This window comes from Octopus bimaculoides, chromosome 5 (assembly GCF_046866305.1).
Source record: "Octopus bimaculoides isolate indiv1 chromosome 5, ASM4686630v1, whole genome shotgun sequence".
Lineage (NCBI taxonomy): Eukaryota > Metazoa > Mollusca > Cephalopoda > Octopoda > Octopodidae > Octopus > Octopus bimaculoides.
In genome coordinates, this window is record NC_142932.1 from 35,150,309 (window position 1) to 35,176,513 (window position 26,205).

At 32.7% G+C, this 26,205-nt stretch overlaps 1 protein-coding gene across 12 annotated transcripts in view; it reads right to left on the reverse strand.

Annotated features, from left to right (window-relative positions):
- Positions 1-26,205, reverse strand: part of LOC106873723 (nephrin) — a 722,597-nt gene that overhangs the window by 63,228 nt on the left and 633,164 nt on the right. For all 12 annotated transcript variants that reach the window (XM_089352173.1, XM_089352163.1, XM_089352167.1 and 9 more), the window contains 8 exons: positions 25,350-25,514; positions 24,832-25,134; positions 22,948-23,223; positions 19,878-20,156; positions 16,495-16,613; positions 4,708-4,888; positions 3,786-3,971; positions 807-905 (listed from right to left, as the gene is read on the reverse strand). In XM_089352173.1, the coding sequence (XP_089208299.1) occupies positions 807-905; positions 3,786-3,971; positions 4,708-4,888; positions 16,495-16,613; positions 19,878-20,156; positions 22,948-23,223; positions 24,832-25,134; positions 25,350-25,514 (1,608 nt within the window). The remainder of the gene's footprint in view (positions 1-806; positions 906-3,785; positions 3,972-4,707; positions 4,889-16,494; positions 16,614-19,877; positions 20,157-22,947; positions 23,224-24,831; positions 25,135-25,349; positions 25,515-26,205) is intronic.

The following is a 26,205-nucleotide window of genomic DNA, read 5'->3' on the forward strand; positions in this document are numbered from 1 at the left end:
GGTAAAGAAGATTTGCCATGACAGTTTATGCAAATGCACAAATTTACAAATAGCACTCAATTCAAATAAACCCAGAAGACATGTAAGTATATAAAAGAAAAAAAAAACTGATTACATCTAAAATAGCACACAATACAGACCTATAAATACAGAACATAACTCCACCTATATTTATCTTGTTTAGGAATGACCAACTGTACAATATCTTGAGCCTGCTGGATAATGAAAGAATTAATTTACACCCTGTATACATCTAAATTATTAAGCACCGTTATATAAGAATACTAACTGAAACTAACAGCTCTATGCTTTCTTCTCAACAACCTACATTTCAAGAGTGCATTTAATTACATTTACATAGAAAAACCACAAACTATAACTTTAAATCTATGATGGAAATTTTTTTTCACATGGTTTAGGTACCATAACGTTTAATAATCCTTTACAGCTTGTCATCAGAAATATTAGAAAAAAAAAAAGACATCTTTCTTTCTTATTGATCAAAATCAATACCTATAATAAACTCAATATATCCCCTACAAAACGCATACTGTATTTACTTCAGTACAATGTGATTTCAAATATCACAAGAACCGCCCCCCCCCACACACACACCATGCGCAGGTGTTTTTTTTAGACCTAAAATTCAGTGATATATTTTATCCTCTTATCTACTTTTTACTCCTAAATGTAATTGCAACCCAGAATTATGACCTCATGTTTGGTATTAAATTTCCTGCAGCACAAATAAATATGGTAAATAATATTAAATTTCTAACAATTTTGGTAACTTTCAAAGTACTTACTAGAAGTTTTTGCTATGAATTCTTTCCTTTGGTATTTGCTTTCTCCAAGTTTATTGAATGCAAGCATAGTTATTTCATATTCTTTCCCTTTTTGTAGACCTATTAAAAATATTTAGAAAATTCATAGAATGAATTTATTGGAAAAGAAAATAAAAAAGAAATTTTTACAAAATAGTTCATTTTGACAAATTCTGAACAAGAAATAAAAGAAATATTTTGATGAGGAAACAAAGTAACTAAAAAAGGATCAAGAATTTTTTAGTTTCAAAATTACTTTTGTACAGTGATAACAATATAATTATTAAATTTACCAGACTATGTTTCAAAAATTGCTAACATACATAATCAACATCATATAGGTTAATCAATTTTTGTGTATGCTTCTTTGTAACATTATGGATACCTGCAGCTACTTATGAGAGAATCTGTTCTGAAACTAATTGGTGACATCTATAAATCAAAATGCTGAAGCTTAATCAGGTTTTCCAAAGTTTATTATTTTATTAGAGTTGAATAAGGGAAGTAACTCTGATTATCTTGAAATAAACTCAATACCTTGCATTATTTCTTAGAAATTTATGTTCTGGCCAATATCTAATATAATGTGGCAAGAATTCAATTACATTGGGGGACACTGACAATTTTCATTGAATACTAATATGACATAGCTATTAATAAGGAAAACTATAACAATTAACACAAATAGTAGTTTAATTGTGTATTTAGATCTGATAATAAAATATGGCAATTATAATTTGTATAGTTTACACTACCTGAAGGTGTCAAGAAGTGATAACCATACCAATTTCAAATAGATTATAATGTTAAACACTTTTGATGGAATGCATCCAAATGCTTTCATTATTGTTTATGATATTTTGAAGCCTTTTAGATGTGACTATCTTTAGAAGTTAATGATGGCTCAGGATACCAGTTAGGCTTTGGCAAATATTGATCAACTTTCTAGTATAATAAAGCCATCGTCACTTTGGTTTGTCACTTAGAATTCTAGCGGGGAAAAAGAAATCCATAAATATGAAAGTTAAGAAAGTTAAACAGAGTAAAAGAGTAAAAGAGAATAGAAGTAAGAATGTGTATACATGTGTGTTTGTGAATAACTATGTGTTGGTGTGGTTAAGAAGCTTGTTTCCTAACCATGTGATCCTGATTTCAGATCAACTGTATGGCACCTTAGGCAAGCGTCTTCTACTATAGCCACGAGCATATAAAAAAAAGCCTTGTGAGTGTATTTGGTAGACAAACTAGAGAAGAAGCCTGCCATGCCTATGTGTGTATGTATGTATATTTGTGTATTCCCTTCTCTTGACATCAACATGATGGTTGTAAACAAACATCCCGGTCATTCAAGCAGTGTAGTTCATTTCCATTCTTACATAGAAAAGTTGACAGTTGATGATGATGATGATGACAAAGCATACAGGATAACTGTCGCGTAATTTCAGAAACATAACAGGAAAATCATTACAGCTGGATGAACCAAGCAGAAAAATATGTTAAAAAAATGAAGAACAAGCATATCTCTAAGAGAACAAGCCAAAAGGGTAAAAAAAAACAGCATAACAATAACTAGAATTTATTGCTCTTATTTTTGTTTTTGCCACAGACAAAATTTTTAAAAGAAATAAATCTTATATAACAAAATCTATACGTCTGACTTATTCTCATCTGTCTAGCCAATAAGCTTTAAATATTTCCATTATCAAAATAATATTCAATTTATAAGTTTATATACAGATCTATTTATTATCTAGTAAATACATATGTTAATATGCAACATCCAGATTGTATTAAATTACAAAACGCTAAACTGAAGTGAAGATGGAACAAACATTAGCTCATTAACAACTATGTTAATTACCCAAACAGAAAACTTCGTATATTATTGAATATCGATAACTTTAATAAAACTTTGGGGAATTTTAAGGCTGAAATTATCATCATCACCATCATCATCATCATTTTACATCCCTTGTTGATGCACTTATCAGTTGGATGAGCTTGCTTACTTAGATGGGTCAAGGGAACCTTGTTTTGCTAGCATTTCATTTTGATTTAGTTTCTATAGCTGGATGCCCAACTTAAACACTAATCTAGGAATAAGGTTGAATATATCATCATCATCATCTTTTAACATCTGCTTTCCATGCTGGCATGAGTAGGACAGCTTTGACAAGGAACTGGTGATCTACAGGGCTGCTTTAAGTGTGAATGTCATATTTGGTGTAGTTTCTATGCCTGGATTCCTTTCTTAATATCAATCACTTAACAGAGTGTACTGGGTTCCTTTTTTCTGATGCCCACTAGTACTACCAATCTACAGAGTGTGCTGATTGTCAGTGTTACATTCTAAGCAGGTGAAAAAAAAAACTAAGTACCTCGCAGTCAAATGATTTGAGAATAGATTCAAAGAAAATAAGTTTTGTAGCTACCTGAAGAATATCGACTGAAGATGACATTTGTATAATTATATTGAATATAAAGAACTTTGATTCACAGAACAAATAATCTTTTCTAGTCTAGGCACAAGGCCTGAAATTTTGTGGGGAGGGGACCAGTCAATTAGATCGACCCCAGTACACAACTGGTGCTTAATTTATCGACCCCGAAAGTTGAACTCAGCGGAATTTGAACTCAAAATGTAAAGAGAGACAAAATACCGCTAAGCATTTTGCCTCGTGTGCTAATGTTTCTTTTCTACTGAAGGCACAAGGCCTGATATTTTTGGAGAGAGGGCCAGTCAATTACATTGACCCCAGTATGCAACTGGTACTTAATTTATCAACCCCGAAAGGACAAAAGGCAAAGTTGACCTCGGCGGAATTTGAACTCAGAATGTGAAGAGAGACAAAATACTGCTAAACATTTTGCCCGGCATGCTACCGTTTCTGCCAGGTCACCGCATTGTTCACAGAACAAATAATGAAATAGTTGTCTTGATACTGTAAAATTTCAACTTACCAGTAAGCAAATAGACATTTGATCCAGGGCCAACATCAACATATTTGTAGTTCGTTGTTCCTTTTGGCCGATAACGAACCCGAAAGGACTGTGTCATGCCTCCATTGAAACCTGGCTGCCAAGTGAGAGTTAGACTGTTGTGTGTGGCATTGACAAACTTTATGTTGTATGGTGGATCAGGTTTACCTAGGAGTTAATAGAAAGAAATGCACAATTTGAAAATGTTGTAATATAATGAGATTATTTTACTGCTATTTAATATATTAACAAAATGAAATCATATCAGTTAAAAATGTACTTTAATTTATTTTTTTTTAATAAATGAACAGAAAAAGTTGAGAGAGAAATCAATTATTCTCTAATAGAAAGACTGTACTGAATTATTGATTAAAATCTTGGCTAGCAGCAACAACATTTTTAGCAGATTATCAAATAATATCAATACAGTAATGTTATTTTAGATAAGGCAATTGGCTATAAATATTAATATTGCTGTTCAGTAGATGCAGTTTTAGTGGCATCTAGCCACCTTGAATTAATGTATATTTATATTGATTATATTGAAGAACCTCGATGGTTAAATTTGCAAAATATGGAATACACTTATGTGCAATGTTAGTATGGGAAGTGAAAGAGAAAAAAGGAGGGGGAAAAAAATTAGAAACAAATTCACACAAGTGGTTATTAAATTTTGATTTAATTAACAAAAGAAATATTTTAAAATTTAAACAATAAAAAAAAAACAACAACCATCGCTAAATGGTGCTACTTCTAAAAGAAATAAAATTTACTAAAGTTAATTTGTTTTACTACCAACAAGATGAAAAATAGAAAAAAAAGTGCAAAAAGCCAACTGGTCCGTTATTTTTGCAAGGAGTGGAAGCACACATCAACAGTGGCAAAAGCAGGCAGTATAACTCACTTGTACCATCCAATAATATCTCTGATTCAGCAGATCCTTCAACATTTTTAGCCTTACACAAATATTTGCCATAGTCTTCTTTTGTAACATTGGAAATTTCAAGTAAACTTGTATAATACACATCCCCATCTTTTGTGCCTTTTATGTTGTATTTATCAGAATTCTTAAGTTCAGCACTTCCCTGTTGGAGAAAAAGAAAATAATAATAATAAATAATAATAATAATAATAATAATAATAAAAAAATATTAGAAAAAAAATATTCAGACAAATACGTAACAAAAACACCAGGACTTACAAGTATATATAACATACAGAAAATTGCACTATTGGGCACTGCACACATCCTACGCAAAACACTTTCAATACAGTAACCATAAAAGCATCACAGCAAACCACAGCTCATACCCAAGGCGCACAGAGCTGCACTCGGTAGTGCAAGGAAAGCATGCTATAAAAATAAAACTACTGAATAATAATAGTAGTAGTAGTAGTATCAGTAAGAATGGTTTCAAATTTTGACATAAGGCCAGGAATTTTGGGGAAGGGTGCAAGTCGATTACATCAATCCCAGTGTGCAGCTGGTACTTAATTTATCAACCCTTGAAAGGATGAAAGGCAAAGTCGACCTCAGTGGAATTTGAACTCAGAGCATAAAGACAGATAAAATGCCACAAAGCATTTGTCCAGCATGCTAATGATTCTGTCAGCTTGACCAATTAATAGAAACAATAACAACAACAGCAATAATAATCGTATTTTCTACTATAAATACAAGGCCTGAAACTTGTTAGGGGAGGGTCTAGCTGATTACATCAACACCAGTATTTAACAGGCACTTATTCCATTCACCCTGAACGGATGAAAGGCAAAGCTGACTTGAGTGGAATTTGAACTCAGAGTGTAGAGACAGACGAAATGCAGTTAGACATTTTGTTGGACTTGCTGAAGATTCTGCCATTTCACTGCCTTTAATAATACATAATAAATAAATAAATAAAAACTCTGGCAACTTTGTTTAAAAAAAATACCCAATTATATTAATAAAAGGAAATAAATATTCACAGGAGAAATAAAATTTGAAAAAGGTAAGGTAAATTTCAAAGCAACAAAAATACTTTTTTTGTTTTAAATTATTGTTCAAATAAATTTATATTCTGCACCACAAAAAATACAGTGCTGTAATTGGAACAGTAAAAATTAAATATACTTATCCAACATATTTATGGATACATTTCAACAGTTTCTATAATAGCATCTTGTTGTGGCTTTACCATCTTATGTTGAGATCAGACTAACTTTGAGTAAAAGACTAAATTTTTCAATGGTGACATAGTTGTATATTTGTGAAATTTATATAATGTTCCAGTAGAAATAAGAAAATGGGTATTAAAAGTATTTTGTACTTGTAAGTTTTATCAACATGGGTTTAAAAGTGTCCATTATTTAGCACATTTGTCCAGTATTATATTGAACCCCTGTAACTGCTGGTCTCCAAAGGATTCTGGAATCAGGAGCCGGTAGATGTGAAGACAAGACCTAAAGCTTCGATTAGTTCAATGTCTAACCTTTTGTTAAGTATTGTTATTTAGTCTTTGTTAAAAGTATTTATTGTTATTTCTAAATTTTCATCTTTGTGAATTAATTACCTCATAACAAAACTGATCTGGCAATTTTAACAGTGACAGCTGAGATATTGTTATACTTAACGTGGTAAACAAATTTCTCCAATACTGCACAAAAACTGATTCATTAAAAGTCCAAAGGAATGTTTTTTTCAAATATAAAGACCAATAAATCAGTATATTATTATTAATTACTATGGCAACACAGATTTACTAAACTACTTTGTGGACATCAGATGATGTTTAGATCTACATCAGCCTTGGCCTATGGCCACCCATTTTTTTTTTTTTACATCAGGAATTCAGTTGTCCAGTGTAACTCTCTTTTTTTTTTTTTATTTAAAATGGCAAGGTGTTGAGATGGAGGCTTTGAAGTTCCTACACTGGCTAAACTTAGGCTAATGTTCACAATGAGAGATGCTTCTTTTCTATAATGTCTTTCAACAGGCTTACTTTTCAGGCAATTCCCAATATAACATATGAGAAAGACAGCAAGAAATATTTTTTGATGTCTGTATTTCCGAGAAATCTAATGGAAAAAAATTCTGATATCAGTATATATGTAAAAGCATGATGCCCCAGGCAGTCAAAGAATATAGTTAAATAATCAAAAACAGCAAGTGAGGAAAAGTTACACTTTGATAAGTTATTACTTTAGCAATAAATTATCTCAGAAACATCTAAACGAGAGCAGCAATATAAAATAAATATCAGTTTGTCCAAAACTGGAGAATTATCTTAAAGAGAAAGTCAACAAAAATTAAGTTAATCAAAGACAGAACCAGCTGTGTTTTCCGAAAGGAATACATAAATCAACACCTTTATTGTAAACAAAAGCTGCCTGAATGCATATGAAAACAAGATGTTGCTTGAGGGATGGCAACAAAAAAGAAATAAAACCCACAACCTACAAAGTTATAAGTTATTACTTTAGCAATAATCTCTCTCAAAGAATAAGTCCTGGGGTCGATTTGCTCGACTAAAGGTGGTGCCCCAGCATGGCCACAGTCAAATGACTGAAACAAGTAAAAGAGTACAATAAAGATGATATGAACAAAACAATAAAAAATGTTATCCATAATAAACAGTGAGTAAATGGGAAGACTCGGATAAAAGCAATTTCATTTTAATTTTTAGTTAAGCCAAACATACTTAAAATAGTTGACCAAAGAAATGTTTCTTTGGCCCAAATTATACCCATAATCTAGAGTAAAAATCAGTTGTTTTAACGGTACATTATTGTCAAGGAAGGCAAGTGAAACAATTCTGAAATCCAAATTATACAAAAATTGAAAGGAAGCATTAAGTGGGTCAAATCTCTGGCAAATATGCCGACAGTCTCTGACATATTTTAATCTTATTAGTCCTCCTCAGTGAAGTATGAAAGAATATAGATGATGAGTGACAACCATTCATTTATTTGGCAACTTAGACATAATTCCTATCAAGTTGACTAAGAAACTATACTGAATAGATGTAAGTATTATGTATAAACACACACACACACAATTCTGAAATTAACGAAGTTGTTAAGGCATTACTGAAGAATTTTTTATAGTATAAAGGGATACATTGAACTGGCATGACCCATCTGTCCCTGTGATGTAACTGGAAGTGCGTAATTTTTGAGTAAATATAGAGGATGATATTTCATGCTTTCTATATAACCATTAGTTAACAATTGAGAAAAAAAAGTCCAACCAGAAACTGAAAGTAGACTGCAATTTCTGTTTTATGAAAAAATAACATTTTCTCAGAGCTGTTTGTCCCTCTGTATAGAGAAATTTCCAACAAACTATTTTCAATGAAACCATATAGCATAATAAACCAAAGCTAACAAGAACAATATGCCAACTAGATACTAATAAATGCAAGCAAATTATTCAATAACAGGAACTATTAAATGTATTGGACTATTTAATGACAATATAAGAATGAATAAATAGTGAAGTTGAATGTGAAACAATAATAAATTTAAACTTGGTTAAACTCCATTGTAAAATAAAATAAGAGGAGAAAGAAAACTTCTTAGATTAGCATCAACCTCTCTTTCTTATAGCTTGAAGATTTTATATATTACATGGCTGCCTGGTGAATAAGTTTATTTCTCAAACTATGCAGTTTCATGTCAAATCCTACTGCATGGAATTTTTGCTAAGTGTCTGCTACTACAGACCCAAGCCGACAAAAGCCTTTTGGGTGGATTTGGGAGACTGAAAAGTGCCCATGAAACGTGTATGTTCTTGTATGGATGTCATGCTAAACATCATGCAAAGCAGTGTTTCTGATTTTTTGGTGACAACATGTTGGGCCATGAAGAAATAGTAGTATACTTGGAGTTAGTGAGAGAAAAGGCATCCAGCCACAGAAAATCTGCCTCAACAAATTCCATCTGATCTAGACACAAGCATAAAAGAGTAGGTATTAAAATGATGAGGATGACAACGTGTAGACTATATCAACACACTATTGTCATCATCTTACACCTGTTTACTTATGTTGGAATGGATGGAACATGTTATGCATTGAGTAGGTTCCTCTTCAAAGTTAATACCAATCTTGATAATGGATGTTATCTTGAATTAATACATTGAGAAGCTGGAGATTACTTGTACGTAAAAAGTTTTGGCCTGGTTTCCATGGTTGGATTTCTTTGTTAGTACTAAGCAATTTACAGAGAATTCTGGATGCACATTAAAATGGCTGCAGTACTAATTAGGCTGTTCATCAATTTGTTTTTTTAATCTTTTTAATACACATTTCATTATCTTTAAAATCTCAGGGTTTTGATGTTCTTATTGACTAATCATTTCTAACTCTGCTTGGCTCAGAGTTAACTGATGAGAGAAAACATTCAGTTAATGTTTCTAACTATGACCACCCCACCGTATTAACAGAATTCCAGTTGTAGTAAATTACAACTGGATTTATAGTTGGTAGCATACATAATATTCAGACAAATACAGAAGTCAAAATATCTCTATGGAAATATATATACATTGAATCAAGATATTGAGCTTGATTCTAATATGTTCATAATACAATGACAAACAACCTTTGAAAATTAGTTTGAATAGTTTAGAAATATTTAGGAAGTAAATGAAATCTATTTCTGAGATTCGTTTTTGTCTTAATTACTATAAATTCTTTACATGGATTTCCTGCATTCAAACTATGTTTGGAAGTGAAGGAGACGTTTAATATACTTTCATAAGATATTCACATTTACAAATATACGTAAACAATGATGTTATTAATGACCAAATTAATAATCAAATTAAACAATGATACTATTAAACACAGTAATAATAGAGGAAAATTTAGAAATGCTGGTTTTTCTATTGCCATGTCATGCAAGCATAACAATAGAAGAGAAAACATGAAGTTTTAATTCTTTGAAAGGATACTTTGTTTAATGAATCCAAAATAGAAGAAAACTAACACTGGATAACCATCACAAGTAAAACACTATCAATAAACTATTGATTTGCAATGGTGGTGCCCTATTTTCCACTTTATTTATCACCAACATAAGGTTTTATCATGTAGGCCATACGAAGACCAGTATTTCCAAGAGCCTATGTTTGGGTAAGTGGATAGATAAATAGATAGAATAAAGATTATTTGCTTAAACCATGCCAATGCTTATTTGTTTTAAAAGAAGTTTATTGCAGTTATTAATTAGAGAATGAAAATCAAAAACTAGGAAATATTGGTTAAAATATGCAAAATGAAATTGAAATTGAAAATAGGTCACTAATATTTAAAACAGAAGTTGAACCAAGAGAGGGGAAGTTATTTTCCAATGCAAACACAACCTAATTTCCTAAAACAAACAGTAATATCTTCAATTTCTTTTTTTCTTACTTAATTCATTACTCTAATGACTGTAATTTATGAAAAGTTCTTTCCACCAGCTGTTTATGTCTAATACATGAACTGAAAGAAATTGTTATTGACTGCAATATCTAGCATTTTAATCAACTTTTACTGTGTCAAGAATGTACTCTAAAATTAATATAATGACATAAAATTTTCTAATTGTATACTTTATGCAGACAATTCAAATATTTATATACATTAATATAAGCTAATTTTTCGGAAATAAAAGAAAAACATATACACTATTATACTGATGGAAATAAACAGGTTTTTAATATAACAAATTTTCGTGAAACAATATGAGAGAGATGGAATCTTCTATACTTTGTCCTGTTAAATATCTTTTATTGTTTTCTGCAACCTACGAGCACCGAGTGGTTAGAATTATTTCTGTTAGTCATCTGTTTTCAGTATTTTTGAAATTGCTATAATTTGCCTGTACGCAAGAGCAGCATTGAGTGAACAACATGATAAGATTAGTAGAAAGTGTTACTCCTTTTGATCCCTTAGCACCTATTAATCTGTTCAAGATCAATTTCCTTTAGAAATAGTGAAAAATAATGTGGATGTTCTTGCTTATCTCTCAAATAGGAAAGACTGCTGCAGCAAGGTGTTCTTAAATTTCCAATCTGAGTCAAAAGTAGATTAGAACCGAAATGGTACTACTTGGATCCATTTCTAGAAGCAGCATTTAAATTTGAGAGAATATTCTCGAAGCTTTAACAATGTTTTTCTGTCTCTGTATGGCATGAGGTGGAAATGGGTGTCATACAGTATCATACCATTCCATTTGATCCTTTGTTATCTTGCTCCCTTACCATTTCTCATCTTGTGTCTCCCTCTGTTGTGGATATCTTTCTTTTACAGAATGACTCTCTTTTATCCAATATCCATCAGCAGCATCTTATGTCTATTTGAACGCATTTGCCTCACCTGAATACATTAACCGATACCTTTACAGTCAATCTATGTGTGCTCTATCATCCACGCAGGTTAACATAAAACATCAAACAGATGAGTGATGCTCACTTCTAGCTTCTACAAATCTCTTACATTTAAGGCCCATGTTTCACTACTTTGCAATCTACCCTTTGTACTGCAAGATTAATAGCTTCTTGCCACACAAACAACAGCTCACTTATCTTTTTTGCATCCATGTGTTACACTGGCTTCTATGCTTTCATTACACCAGCATCCACCACCTTTTACATCACCTAAATAACAGAAACTGTTAACTTCATTGAATGAAACTGACCAGTCAATGGCTATCATTGCAATGCTTTTATAACTATCTTGCCACTTTCATTTGTTCCATACATGATTCTTCACCCAGTTTTCCTACTCTTTGCCTTTAGTAAGACTGAGCTATACCACTTTACCCTAGCTCTTGGTTTCTACAGCACTGAGCTTTACCAAGTTCTTCAACATTTTTTGTTTCTATGGCACTAACCTCTTCCCCTGGTATAAATTTTATTGATTCTCTGTTTTGTTAAAATTCAGGAGAAGTGTATCAGAAATGTTTAGACTTACAGATAATTTAAAAAATTTATGCTCATTTATTTGATTTAATGGAAGGGGAAATATTAATTTGTTTAATTAATTTAAAAAGAGATAAAACATAAAATGCATAGTATCAAAGTTATTTCAGGGTTGTAGTTTAAACACAGGAAAAAAAAAAACCCTTGTTCCTTTACTTTTTGAACAAACACCATTATGGGGAGTGGTGGAGAAAAGAAAGTAATTTGCTAGTATGAAAAGTGTATGGCCCACCTACACGACACTGAAATGAGTTTGTAGTATTTTAAGTATAAGTTGTATTCAGTTACTAGAGGAAATAGTCAAATCGATGACATTAAACCAATTAACAAATGGAGTTCATTTTTTTCTTTTTTTGAACAAATTAGATTTGACACACCCTTATAATATGCTAAAAAGACTAATTTAGAAACAGATTAATATTTACAAACGCTTGGTGATAAAAAAACATTAAGGTAAAATTTCCATTAACCTGATATTGAGTAAGGAGCCTAAAATATAGGTATGACAATGTAATTAGAGTAATCAATTTCTGCTAATAGGGAAAATGATTATAAATAAATTGAAGTGTGCATTAACTTTCTAATACTTTCATTTACAAATTTATTCTAATGTTGGAAGAGTGGAAAATTTCCAACTTTCATTGCATTGTACTTTAATTATTTGATAATTTTACTTTGTTACTTAAATTTCATGGATTCTTTAAAGTTAAGAACTAAAAATCTTTAAATTAAAAACATATGTGTATGTAATGCCATAACATTCTGAGAATGAACTTCAATTCCTCAAAAGCTTTCCAAAATTAAAAGAAATAAAATGAACGAGATAACTTGAGTGGTAAAAGAAAATCACGGTTCTCAAGTAGCTTGTCTCAAGTGATTTTTCTATATTTATCTATCTGGTAAACTTCCTAATGAAATCCCCCCCACCCCCCACCCCACCAAAAAGGAATGTAAAGTGAAATAAGAAATGGTTTCTTATTGTTTCCTCAAGTTATTGCGACAAGGTAAAGCACAGTTTATAAATCATATGCTAGGGTAATACACAAAACAATGTAGTATGCCTTTGGCAAACACATTACACATGTCAACAATGTTATTAGATGCAAACTTGCTCTAATTCATGATAATATGGAGATGCAAAACAGCATAGTTGTAATAACATGGATCTAAAATTGTACAGCATTACATTGGAATAGGGAAACCTACCAAACCTATAACAATATGGAGAAAAAATATCAAAAGGAAAAAAACAAACCCTCCAACAACATTCACTTACTGGTTGCTGATAGCTACTGATTAGACAGCATAAAACAACTTATACACACACATCTCGAATTGACAGAATTCCTATGAACATTTTTTTTCAAAGTAATTTTTGTAACAAAAAAACAAAACAACTTGACTTTTTGCTTGAGGAGAAACAAAATATAAATTGAAGACAATAAATTCTGAAACACAACCCATAAAGTTTGCTGTGTTCAAAGTTTAAATTAGACTAAAAGAATGTTTTCTTTATTGCATTCCATGAGTAATATTGTATAATAATAAATTTCCTGTCATCGGTTTGCTTAAAAATTTTAAAAACACTGAAATAGTATAATACCTTTTTCAGTTATGAGAAAATGTTTTGAAACTTAGCATTATTGAAATTAAAAATTGCATGGAAGAGTCCAACCCATGCCAGCAGGGAGAGCTGACATTAAGTGATGTTGGGATTAAGCAAATATCACAGGCAACAATTTTGAAATAATCCAAGATGGAAAGTAATGGTTAGTCATTAGTACAATGATAAATTTGGTGAACAGACAGGTGTTCACCAAGGTTCAGTTTTCAGTCCTCTCCAATTCATCATGGCCCTCTAGGTTATAACAGAGGAATTTAAGATTGGCTACCCACAGGAACTGGTGGCACTCCATCGGTTATGACGACAAGAGTTCCAATTGATCTGATCAACGGAACAGCCTGCTTATGAAATTAACGTGCAAGTGGCTGAGCACTCCACAGACACGTGTATCCTTAACGTAGTTCTTGGGGATATTCAGTGTGACACAGTGTGACAAGGCTGACCCCTTTGAATTACAGACACAACAGAAACAGGAAGTAAGAGTGAGAGAACGTTATGATGGAAGAGTACAGCAGGGTTCACCACCATCCCCTGCCGGAGCCTCGTGGAGCTTTAGGTGTTTTCGCTCAATAAACATTCACAATGCCCGGTCTGGGAATCGAAACCGCGATCCTATGACTGTGAGTCTGCTGCCTTAACCACTGGGCCATTGCGTCTCCACTCACATGTGCATGTACATGTATAAACATACAGTAGACTAAATCCAATCTACTCAATCCACTCACAAGGCTCAGTGTGAGGTGATAGGAGACTTGTCCAAGGTACCATGCAATGGAACTGACCCTAAACCAAACAAACTCCTCAACCATACAGCCACATTTATGCTTACCTTTCAATCTTGTAAGTAAAGTGAAATGGATGCATGCACGTGTGGGTATGTTCTATGAACCACTTACGAGTTAATGCTGATGTTTGAATCCCCCACCACTCCACTCTCAACTGGAGTCATGCTACCAAAAGTTTTGACAATATATTTGAGAGAGAATCTCACATTTAATGTATTATTTCTGTCTCTTCAATTCTTCTCGGTAACATTATTTAGGCGGACAGTATTGACACAAGGAGGTTAACCATAGTGTAGCTAATTTTGATTTTACTTGAATTCTCTTTGTGTCTGATTTATTTGAAGCTGATAGAATAAGTAGCAGTAATATACTGAGATTAATTCAAATAAGAAACAATCATACACGAAAGTGGCTTTATTCCTAGTTTAGGAGATCATTGTGGTTTATCATAACAATAGCAATATAAAGCACTTCTAATAGCTTTAAATATGAAAGGGTTAAAACTGATTCTAAATGCAGTTCCTCTGGCACTTTTAGATAAATTATTTGCTCTTCATTCTTGATTAAAAAAAAAGAGAGAAAGAAAAAGAGAGAAAACAAAAACAAAAAAAAGAACGAAAGGCAATCAGCCAACTTACAAAATTGAACTTCTATACATTGTTGGATTAAGGTTATTGAGATGATTATAGTACTTAAAGTCCCTTAAGGCTACATTTATCATTCATTGCTCTGCTTTCAGATCATTTGTCATTTAAATTGCTGTAGCTAAATATCCTGAAACTACATGCAGGAATGCTTATTAGAAGTGTTTTTCACATTATGTTATTATTAGTACCATATACTTGTTTTTCTTTTAATTTCACAAATTTATAATTTACAGAGGGTTTTCTTTTTCTTGTTGATGTTAAAGTATCTTCTTTGAACTCCATTTCAATAGACCTGTGGCACAGAGGTAAACAAGTCAACAGTTAATAGCAGCAAGAAGAGCTTTTTTCTTGCATGACTGGGCAGAACAGATAAATTATTTTGTGAAGTTAATGCTTTCTGTAAACAGATATGTGTTTCAGAAAAGCCTGAATGTATGATGCTCCGAAGAAAGAAGATAAGATATACAGAATATATGTATATATATGTAGATTATATATATGTAGATTATATATAGGTAGATTAATAAAGTACACCAGAGTTGACGGACAGATACTGCAAGCAATTTTTTTTTTTCTGGATTAAGGAATTCAAAGAAAAGCAGCGATTTTAATAAAATAATAAAAAAAAAGCAAAGCTCAGTTATCAGTTTAAGGGTGGAGCAAATCAAAGATAGTAGTTTAACCCCAGGTCAACTCTGGTCAATGAGGCCTATGATCAAAGATGTTTTAGTAGTAATTATGCAGCATGTCTTTTTTTTGTAGGGGGTTGGTTTCTTTTTAAAGAAATAATGAATGATATGAGGCAAGTTTGGCAACGAGTTCTAGCAGACTGAAAACTATTTAGCTAGTCACTTGTTGGTTGAGGTGGGAAGAGTTTGTAACGAATGTAAGTTCGTTAATTACCTAGGTAGCTTTCTTTACAAAACATACAGAAAAAAAAAAGCATCAAGGACTATTTATATACAGGTTGTATTAATTTTTAGTAAGCAACGATTAAGAGGGGGTATCAAAGAAAGATCCCCAGCAGCAATTATTCCCATTTTCTGACAGAATTCCTTTTCATTTTGATTTATTTCTTATTGAATGACGAGTCTGTGCAAACGAGGGAGTTAACTTTTAAGTAGGTTAGATATCAAATTAAGATTATGGAAGTTTGTCTTAAGAACCAGAATGAAGAGAACTGGAGGTGCTGGATAAATAGGTTAACACACAAGTCTGAAAAATATTATAGAAGCCAAAATTCAATACTGAGAATTGATATATACAAAAAGAGGAACAAATAAGGCAAAAATCCATTCAGTACTAAATGGCAAACATATTTCATCATCATCATCATCGTTTAACGTCCGCTTTCCATGCTGGCATCGGTTGGAAGTTTGACTGAGGACTGGTGAACCAGACGGCTGCACCAGGCTCCAATCTGATCTGGCAGAGTTTCTACAGCTGGATGCCCTTCCTAATGCTAACCACAGTACGAGGGCCAGTCAGGCGGTACTGGCAATGGCCATGCTCAAATGGTCTTATTTACATGCCACCTGCACAGGAGCCAGTCCAGCGGCACTGCCAACAATCTCGCTCGAATATTTTTCACGTGCCACACTGGCACAAGTGCCATATATATTTCCACGCTGAAAGAAAATGATGAAATTAACTCATTTGCTGCTCATTAAATAGTTAAAAGTATTACCTTTGACCAGGAAAACGTTATAAGAGGGGCTCCATCTGCTTTACAGATCAAAGTTGCTGTTCCTCCTTTTTCACTTGCTGCTTTTGCATATTGCCGTGATTGGTCGATTTGTGGTGGATCTATTCAAAAGAGGCAGAAGCAAGCAATGAATATAATACCAATTCTTCATATGGAAATATAAGTCTGAAGTACCTCATTAGCTTTAATTCTTTAAATCAAGACTAAGGTTAAAATATTCTTGTTGGATCTTTGAGTGGCTCTTTTGGCGGGTTTTGACAGTCAGTGGGCAGAAAGGAAGTTATCTTCAGATGGAAGATCTGGTTTGAATGCAACCAATTGAGTGAACTTTATTAAAAGGTACCCAAAGGTTAGGCAGTAGTCTTAAAACAGATGTCGGATTAAGTCTGCCATGCAATATTGAGGTTCAAATCACTCCTGCCTGAGCAGCCCTATAATCAAAGCTGTTCTAATCACGATTACCTCGTCTTTTCCATTATTTACATTATTTACATTTGACGGATATTTGTCCTCATCTTGTTTGTTGTTAACGCAACGTTTCGGTTGATATACCCTCTGGTTAACAACAAACAAGATGAGGACAAATATCTGTCAAATGTAAATAATGTAAATAATATACATAATTCTTCATCTCTTAAATATAGAACTATCTCATCTTTATTGCACACAATGTGTATCTAGAACTACATTATCCACTCTGTCTTTCTCTTTTAAAATGGTAGGGTGACATTTAAGAGAATTTTGGATGCTATTTCTTATTTCTTTATTGCCCACAAGGGGCTAAACATAGAGGAGACAAACAAGGACAGACAAAGGGATTAAGTCGATTACAACGACCCCAGTGCATAACTGGTACTTAATTTATCGACCCCCCGAAAGGATAAAAGGCAAAGTCGACCTCAGCGGAATTTGAACTCAGAATGTAACGGCAGACGAAATACCGCTAAGCATTTCGCCTGGCGCGTTAACGTTTCTGCCGGCTCGCCACCTTTGGATGCTATTTCTATCAGGTCAAATGACTGCAGAAATGTTCCCTCATTAGATTGTTATATCTTGACAGAAGACCCTATTGAGGATCAAATTCAAAAATCCTAATTTACATGACCAATGCTCAACCACTGGACTATGGAGACAACGACTGTATTCTTACTTTATTAACATGTAAAGTACCTTATAGTGTGTACAAAATGTCATCTTATGTGTTGTGGTCAGTCCTGATTGAGCAGACCTCTTATAAAAAGCAGTCCAGCATCCCGTTTTGTTTTTTCATCCTGTTTAACATCCCGTTTTGTTTTTTCCATTTTTGTTATGCTATCTAGCACCTTTGGATGATCTCTGCTCAACCGCTACATGACGGCTACTCAACTGTCAGTCCACTGTCAGTCCACCCCTACAATGGTCAGACTACCTTTATTTGCATGTCTTGGTCGATCCTACTTCTTCACTTGGGGCGTCGACACAGCATTTTTTTAAGACAATAATGGTTTGATTAGAGTTTGGCTGCTATTTCTTGCAAGTTAAGTGACCGTGCAGAGGCTTTTTTGTTGGCTTGTACTTTCATTATATTGCAACTATTAGTAGGTGTAAACTGTAACTAGCCATGACTATCTCCCACCTTCAGAATTGTGCACAATAATCAGTTTTATATATAGAATCTAACTCAGTGATTTTCAATGAAGTTGCTTCTAAATATACAAAACTAGTTTCTACAGATGTCACTCCATTCTTCTGAATTAAAATACAGTAAAAAAGAAATGTATGTAAAATATGCAAGAAACAAAAATGTACAAAAAAAAACAAAAACAAAAAAAATCACTGGATGTATTACAGGATTAGCTTATAATGAACAAACAAACATTTGATGAAAATAGAAAAATATCTATCATCAAATGTGGCTATGGAAAAAAATATATTTCACTAATTTGACATGAATGATAAATATGTGACTGTTATTGTTAATAACTTTATCCAAAAGAAAGAATACATTTCATTGTAAGTCAAAAATGTTTAGTCAAAAACAATGTACGTTACCTATAATACTACTTATAGGTAATACACATTTTATTATCATTTTTCCATCTTTTGTTCTTAAATCTTATTCTTGATATCAAAATGCTTTTCCTTTCAAAGCTAAAAACAATGTATTAGATATGAATAATATTTTTTTCCCCCAAAAAAATTCCATATATATTCAATACTCATAAATTTATGCATTCAATACGAGATTCAATACAAAATCATATGCTTATATTTTTGCGGTGAATAATTAACCACAACAGTATTGATCAAATTATTAGCGCCAGCTTTTGTGTTTATATCAACACCAATTTTCCAACAATATATTCTGCTTTGTCTTATATACTACTCAACTATGATCTGCTCTGCAGATACTCAGCAACTGCTCCTTTAGGAGAGATTTGGCAGTGATATTCAAACCTTAGATATTCTTTAAGGATCTTCTCAACTGAAACCAGCAATAATTTTGCCCCCTGTATCTACCAACTGTTATCAATAGCCTTAATCAAATGATTAATTTCAGCAAATAATTCATAACATCTTTCATTAAAAAAATTCAACAAGCAATATTCCTTCTATCCATATTTTATCTTTTATCAAAATATTATTTCATCTATGTCCATTTTATTGTAGTAGTAGTAGTAGTAGCAGAATGCAGACAAAATTCATTCGGTAGATTAAGATAAACTGTTTCAAATGTTAAGTTGACTTGTGAATAGTTTATTGAATGGAAACTGTGTGAGTGTCTTTTTGACAATGATGGATATATTTGCTGTTAATAATTAACTATCTTTTTCTAATGCATTAATATTAGATTAGGCATTATTATTTGATATAGATAAATTTCATCATCAGCGCTGCATGGAAGTACATTGGAATGGAATGGAAATTTAAAATGTATTGTTTTTCATTGTCTAAGACTGGGAAAAATCTATTGTCTTGCAATCACCATAACAAAAACCAACGTCAGTGTCGAAAATATTCACAAATTTCTACAACAAACAGTTGTTTATTTTCATAACTCTTTCTCTTACCACCCACGTCTCTATAACATTGCTTATATAAAATGAAACACATGAGAGTGATACAACCTTCCAATCTATCTAGGGTGAGCAGTACTCACCGAATATATATTAATTTCAACTGTGGAAACATGTCTAACCCATACTAGCATAGAAAGCAAATGTAAAACAATGGTGATGATATACAGAATGTAATCGAAGTCCAATTTGATATTCAGAGTGATTGAGTTTTCTCTCATTCATCAAAAATATCACATTTATCATTGAATACAGCATAACTAACTTTTGATGCTATTACAGATGCTTATACGAAGCAGAAATACTTACACTTAACTATGAGTTGAGCTACTCGAGTGACTACCTTGCCGTATCCATTATATGCCGAACACGTGAAAGTTCCAGCATCAGTTCGTGACAATTCGTAGACAGTTAAAGAGGAGCTGCCTTTATCGTAAGTCTGCCGAGTTCTTGACATATCATAGCTGTCTCTTGTCCATCCAACCATATTGTCACTCATTGGGTTTGCTTCAGCTATACACTCCAAGTAAGCAATGCCTCCTTCATCTTCAATGACAGGAGTTGAAATGTGTGTAATGTTAGCAGCATCTGTAATAAAAGGAAACGAAATTTAAAACTAAGATGAAAATATTTTAGTAAACTGCAATGAAAAGACTGCAAAGTCAATTTCCAAATCACTGGAACAGTACGTATGATATTGGGAATGTTCCATTGATCTTATTGGATAATGAGTTCAAATACTTTACACATAAGTAGATAAGACATGGATGGCATATTGCCAAGATGAAAAGAGGGAAATCAAATGTATTGTGATTATCATTGATGAAAAATGTATAGAGACTGTGAATCAGATCAAACATTTTTATGGCCCATATTGTTTCAGAGATTATAACAGCAGTGATATAAACTAGTTGATGGACAGCAAAAATATCTGGTTTCATTTTTGTATGCCGGGTAGTAAAACAGCTAGAACTAAATGGAAATTACTTCATCATTAATGAAGAACAATGCTGCAGTAATTAGGTAATATTATTTCTTTAAGACTAGTTCAAAAGTTGGTTTTTAAGAATATCAGTCATAAGAGTTTTATACAAAAAGCAACTAAGTACATTTCAAAATGCAACAATTAGCCTGCAACATTTGTTTGTATTGAATGAAAGCAAAACAGGGATGATGTTGATAATATTCTCTGAAATGCTGAGATTAACTCTAACTTGAAAAGAGAAAACAAAACAGATAACTATTTTAAAATAAATTTCCCTATGGAATAATTTTCAAAGATTTCCAGAAGCTTTTGTAAACTACAGATATCAGAAGACTAGATTTCAATCCACTGATAACACTAAACATCAACAGGTACAGAGATGAAATAAATAGATAAATACAATCACAGATGCTAAGCTTTGACATTATTTGAAAAAGAAAACTACAATCTTGATAATCATACAAACAATAAATGCTAAACTTTTACATTCCCAAGTTAAGCTTTGAAGTTTTGAGTCATAGTTATATTACATTAGGACTGACATCCAAAATAAGCACAATAATAACAATAATAATAATGATAATAATAATAATAACATCCAGAATACTACTACTTTCTTCTTTTACACAGAATATATAGTTAGTTTATTAGTGAAATATTTATGGAACTTCTGGAATTAGAGCAGTTTCCATTGGCTCCCTGCCATACATTCACAAATTGCATTGGAATCCTCAGAAGAATAACACACAAAAACAAACAAAAAAAACAGCATTTTTTTTTTAAAAAGGATTAAAACTTTAATTCCTCTTTCTCTCTCAGAGTCTTGAAAGTTTCACAAATCAAAACCTAAAATCAAGATTAAACATTAAAACTAGAGAGAGAGAGAGGAAGGGAAAAAAGAAAAATAAGTGAATAGAAAGCTCTAAGGCCAACATGGAAGACTGACTAAAGGGGATGTATATGGAGAGAGAGTGAGAGAAAATATAAGCAGACACCCAACAAATGAACATTGAGAATTAGCAACATTGGGCTCCAGAAGGTTGAATAACAAGGGTAATACTCTCCAAAAGCCATTTAATATTATTAAAAATGTTCCACACAACACACCCAGCAGGACAAACTAGTGTAGGTTGTATTATACTTTTACAATCCTTCTTTAGTGAACCACACTGGATCATAGTATTAATCCTTAACTTTTCATTCCATTGTGGTGGGCATCAAACTATGTTTACACCTGGATATTTTGTAGATGCAACCAGGGCTCTGTGATTAAGAAGCTCATTTCACTGTTATGTTAGACCTTCTCAATGGACACCTTGAGCAAGTGTCTTCCATCATAGATTTGACTCAACAAAAGTCTTGTGAAGGAAATCAAAGTCACATGCTTATGAAAATTAAATGACACATGAAATTTAAATGGCACATGATTTGATTCTATTGTGTGCCACCAAGAGCAAATGACTTCCAACAAAGCATTAGGTCAATACAAGCCATTGGAGTGAAATTAGGGGAGATGGAAATTATGAGGAAATCTATTAAACCATAACTGTTTTTGGACAGTCGATCAAATGTTTCATCTAAATCAAAATCAGTTTCACACCTTGCAAAGGTCATGAGTGCAAACTGTCCACCTCTGACTAAGAAACAAAAATGTCTACTTTTTTTTAAAATAGACATATAGGTGCAAGTGTGGCAAGAAGTTTGCTTCCCGATCACATGGTTCTAGGTTCAATCTTACAGTGGGGCGATTTGGGCAAGTGTCTTCTACTATAGCCACATGTTGACCAAAACCTTGTGAGTGTATTTGGTAGATGAAACTGAAAGAAGCCCATCATATGTGTGTGTGTCTTTGTGACTGTGTTTGTCTCCCTTCACCACTCGACAACCGGTGTTGGTAAACTTAGCAGTTCATCAAAAGAGACTATTAGAATATGTAACAGGCTTAAAAAAAGTGGTAATGGGGTTGAGTTGTTTGACTAAAATTCTTCAAGGTGGTGCCCCAGCATGGCCACAGTCTAATAACTGAAACAAGTAAATGATAGAAAATGAACTTAAACAACAAATAAAACCAGAGTCCCAGGAAATAAGAGATGGCCAGCACTGGTGAAATACCATCGATGTTTTTAAGTTTGTATTCTATTGGGAGATGTGAGTTGTGATATTCTGAGCAAAAATTCTTCTTTGAAGAGCGAAGTTTTGAAGTGCTGAGATAGCAGTAATGGTAAAGAGCTCAAAAACTTATTTCTTTGGACAAACAAACATACAGTTAGATGAAGTTAGTAATCTAACACAATAAGTAAAGCAGATACAGAGCACACATCAAAAAAATAATAAAAACAACCTATTTATCATGATTTCATAAAGGGTATTAAAATAAAAACCACCAATACTTACAGAGTATATCAACTGTGAAGTTTAAAAATGTGGCACCTTCTTTATTAACTGCTTTTATTTGATAATCACCACTATCTTTCTGCTTAACTTTGGTTAAATTCAAGAGACCATCATCATCAAGAAGGAAATTCCGAGGTAATTTCAACACACGGCCGTCTCGCCATAAGCTGTACCTCACTTTCTCCGGATTCGCTCTTACACTAAAATTCACAGATTTCCATTCATCTTCTAAGATGCTGATTTTGTGGGGTATCAGTGTATTGAAGACTGGTTTAACTAAAACAGAAAATCAAAATATTCATTTATTAATAAACACGGTTGTATTTATTTCAAAACATTAATAATTTGATAATGTTAAATATTTGACTATTAAAAAGTAAATTTTTTTCTATCATATTTATTTCTACATTAACAAAGCATTTCATACAGAGCTTTGATAAAAATCAAAATTATTTCATAGCTATCTATGTATCATACATAATGTAGTTACACAGTTGATAGGCCAGTTACAGCAGTATTTGTCCTGAAATGACATCTTTTATGGATATGCTGCGTTAATAGCACACTATCAAGAAGAGATGAAAATTCATCACAGCAGCATTGGAATTGGTATCTGAAACACTATCACACACAGACACACACACATATATAAAGGAAGGGGTTGTGTTCATAGCATTTGGAAACCAAGATCTGTGAGATTAAATACTTGATGCTTCATCTTCAGTAACATGTAATCCATGGGGAGGAAAGGAATTGCAAAAGGTCAACATTCTGGAGCAGAAAGACTACAGTGGTCAGTGGAAATTCTAAGACGATGGTCATAATAAGGGTGGTGCAAGAAAGGGTGGTGAGAGGGCCTGAGAGGAGGTAGCATAACATCAGCCAGTTCTGAGCAGTGGAGGCCACAGTATTAAGTTGTAGAGGAAACATATTTCTGGGTCAACAGTTACAGTATCTCGATGAGCAATTTCCTGATATCCAATCAGTCAGACTTTTTGATGCAGTCAAGGGTATCTGTTATACATAGAAGAAGCACCAGATCTCACTTGAAGTTTGTAGAGTATTTAGTAACTGTTAGGAAGCTGAAATGATTTCTGGCACTGAAGAAGAAGGCCAGTCTCTATGATGTACTCTTCACTATATTGAGAATGAAAGATTGCTGGGAGAGATCTTTACTGAGGTAAGACCTAATATTTGGAGATGTTTTGTGGTGTGAACTTGTATTTTATTCATGTTTAGGATAGAGTAGAGTATGAAACAGTTTCCTTGATACATGTAGTGAAATGCTATTAAACTGAGAGGAACTGTTGCTCATATATTTTTTCAGACTTTTAACCACTAAGTATGAGAAAATATAACCTCGATTTTAAGAAATAGTACCTCATACTTCATTTTTTTTTACAGGTCATAAGTTTTCAGATTTAAAAAATTGTAAAATAGTCATTACAAAGTTGAACATATGTATATTGTAAGACTTGTTTTGTTATAGCTGAATATTTTGTCTTATCCTACCTGGTCAGTTGTAAATATAAAGTGGACCCTGTTTGTGAGGCAGAAAGACAGTTACATAACAGTTACATAACACAACAGCCATAACAGAGACTTGGGTATTCATTATTACATTAAGGTTTGTTTTGTCACATAAATTCAGTGATTAATTTAACAAACCTGAAGAAGAGTAGCAAAATTCAAGCTTTATCAAAATTATCTGGTTAGCAGGTCTTGGAAAGATTGCTAATGCCATAAGCACAATCCCTTCCTCCAGACCAATCAAATAGATAAAACGATAAAATTAAACAACAAAAAATTGCATAATCCAGTATCAAAAAAAAAAAAAATGAACAATAGAATGAGCCCAACTTGATAAGGGATTCTTTAACTTACATAATATATCCAGAGTAATTCCGTCATTAACAGCTTTATCTACTGCATGATTGATAGCTCGGCATCCATAAACAGCCATATGGTCATCAGGTGTAGGAATAATTTCCAAAATATTTATGGTTATTTTCCCACCATTGCTGCCATTCATCAGAGCAAGATTGTTGCCTTGCAACCTTTGACTATTATGTAACCAGATAATTTCAGCTTCAGGGTTACTAGAAGAGCATTCACAAGTAAGGGTATACTTTTGTCCAGCTCTGGCTTGATCTGGTTTGGTTGTAATGTTCACCGACACTGGTGGAACTTGAAAAAGAAAAAAAGAAAAAAAAAGAAAGAAAAAATTGTAATTTGAGAGCACAATAAGAGACAATTGTAATTATGGTTTTTCTTATTAGCATATTAGCAGTGAATATTTGAATTACCTTTCATTATAGACATGAAGAAATTGTGAGAAAATGCAATGGTTATGAAATATTAAAAAGAAAAAACATGTTGCTTTTGTAAGCAATCTTACTCACAGAAGACTTTTAGCCGTATTTGTGTCTGTAAAGGTCTGACAGTTGCATTATTTGTAGCTTTGCAAACATAGATGGCGCCATTATCTTCAGGCTTGATAATTATATTCAAGTCAGCAGAAGCAATGTTACCAATTATCTTGTAATCAGAATCTAAACGACGACCTCCTAAGAAAAAAAGAAAAGAAAAAAAAAAGACAAGCATAAAATAAATCATCGCATTGAGGAAAAGTAACAAATATAGTGAGAGTATTTATAAGGAGAATTCTAATTAAACATCAATATTTGAATTACATCACCTAAAAACACTCTGTTGAATGACTAAAATGATTCATAACAATAGAAAAACATTAATCACAGAGTGCAATAAAACTACTCCAAGACCATTCACATCCATGAGTAATTTCAATACTCATTGATGTCATACAGAAAGAAAATACAGTTCGCTAGAACAGAGCTTTCTTTCTCATTTAATAGAACTTGCAAGTTAATCTATGTAAAAGTTTCTTCTTTGAGATTAAAACTGAAGAAAATAAAAAATATATTTACTTGTGTATTCAAAGACAAAACACCTTTATTTCTTAATGCTAACTTAGAACTATCCTATAGATTATAAAGCTGTGTCATTTTGGAATGTTGGACCAATTAGCAACTCTGGCTTAGTAAGATCTTTAAAAAAATGTATCATCATCATCATCATCATCGTTTAACGTCCGCTTTCCATGCTAGCATGGGTTGGACGATTTGACTGAGGACTGGTGAAACCGGATGGCAACACCAGGCTCCAGTCTGATTTGGCAGAGTTTCTACAGCTGGATGCCCTTCCTAACGCCAACCACTCAGAGAGTGTAGTGGGTGC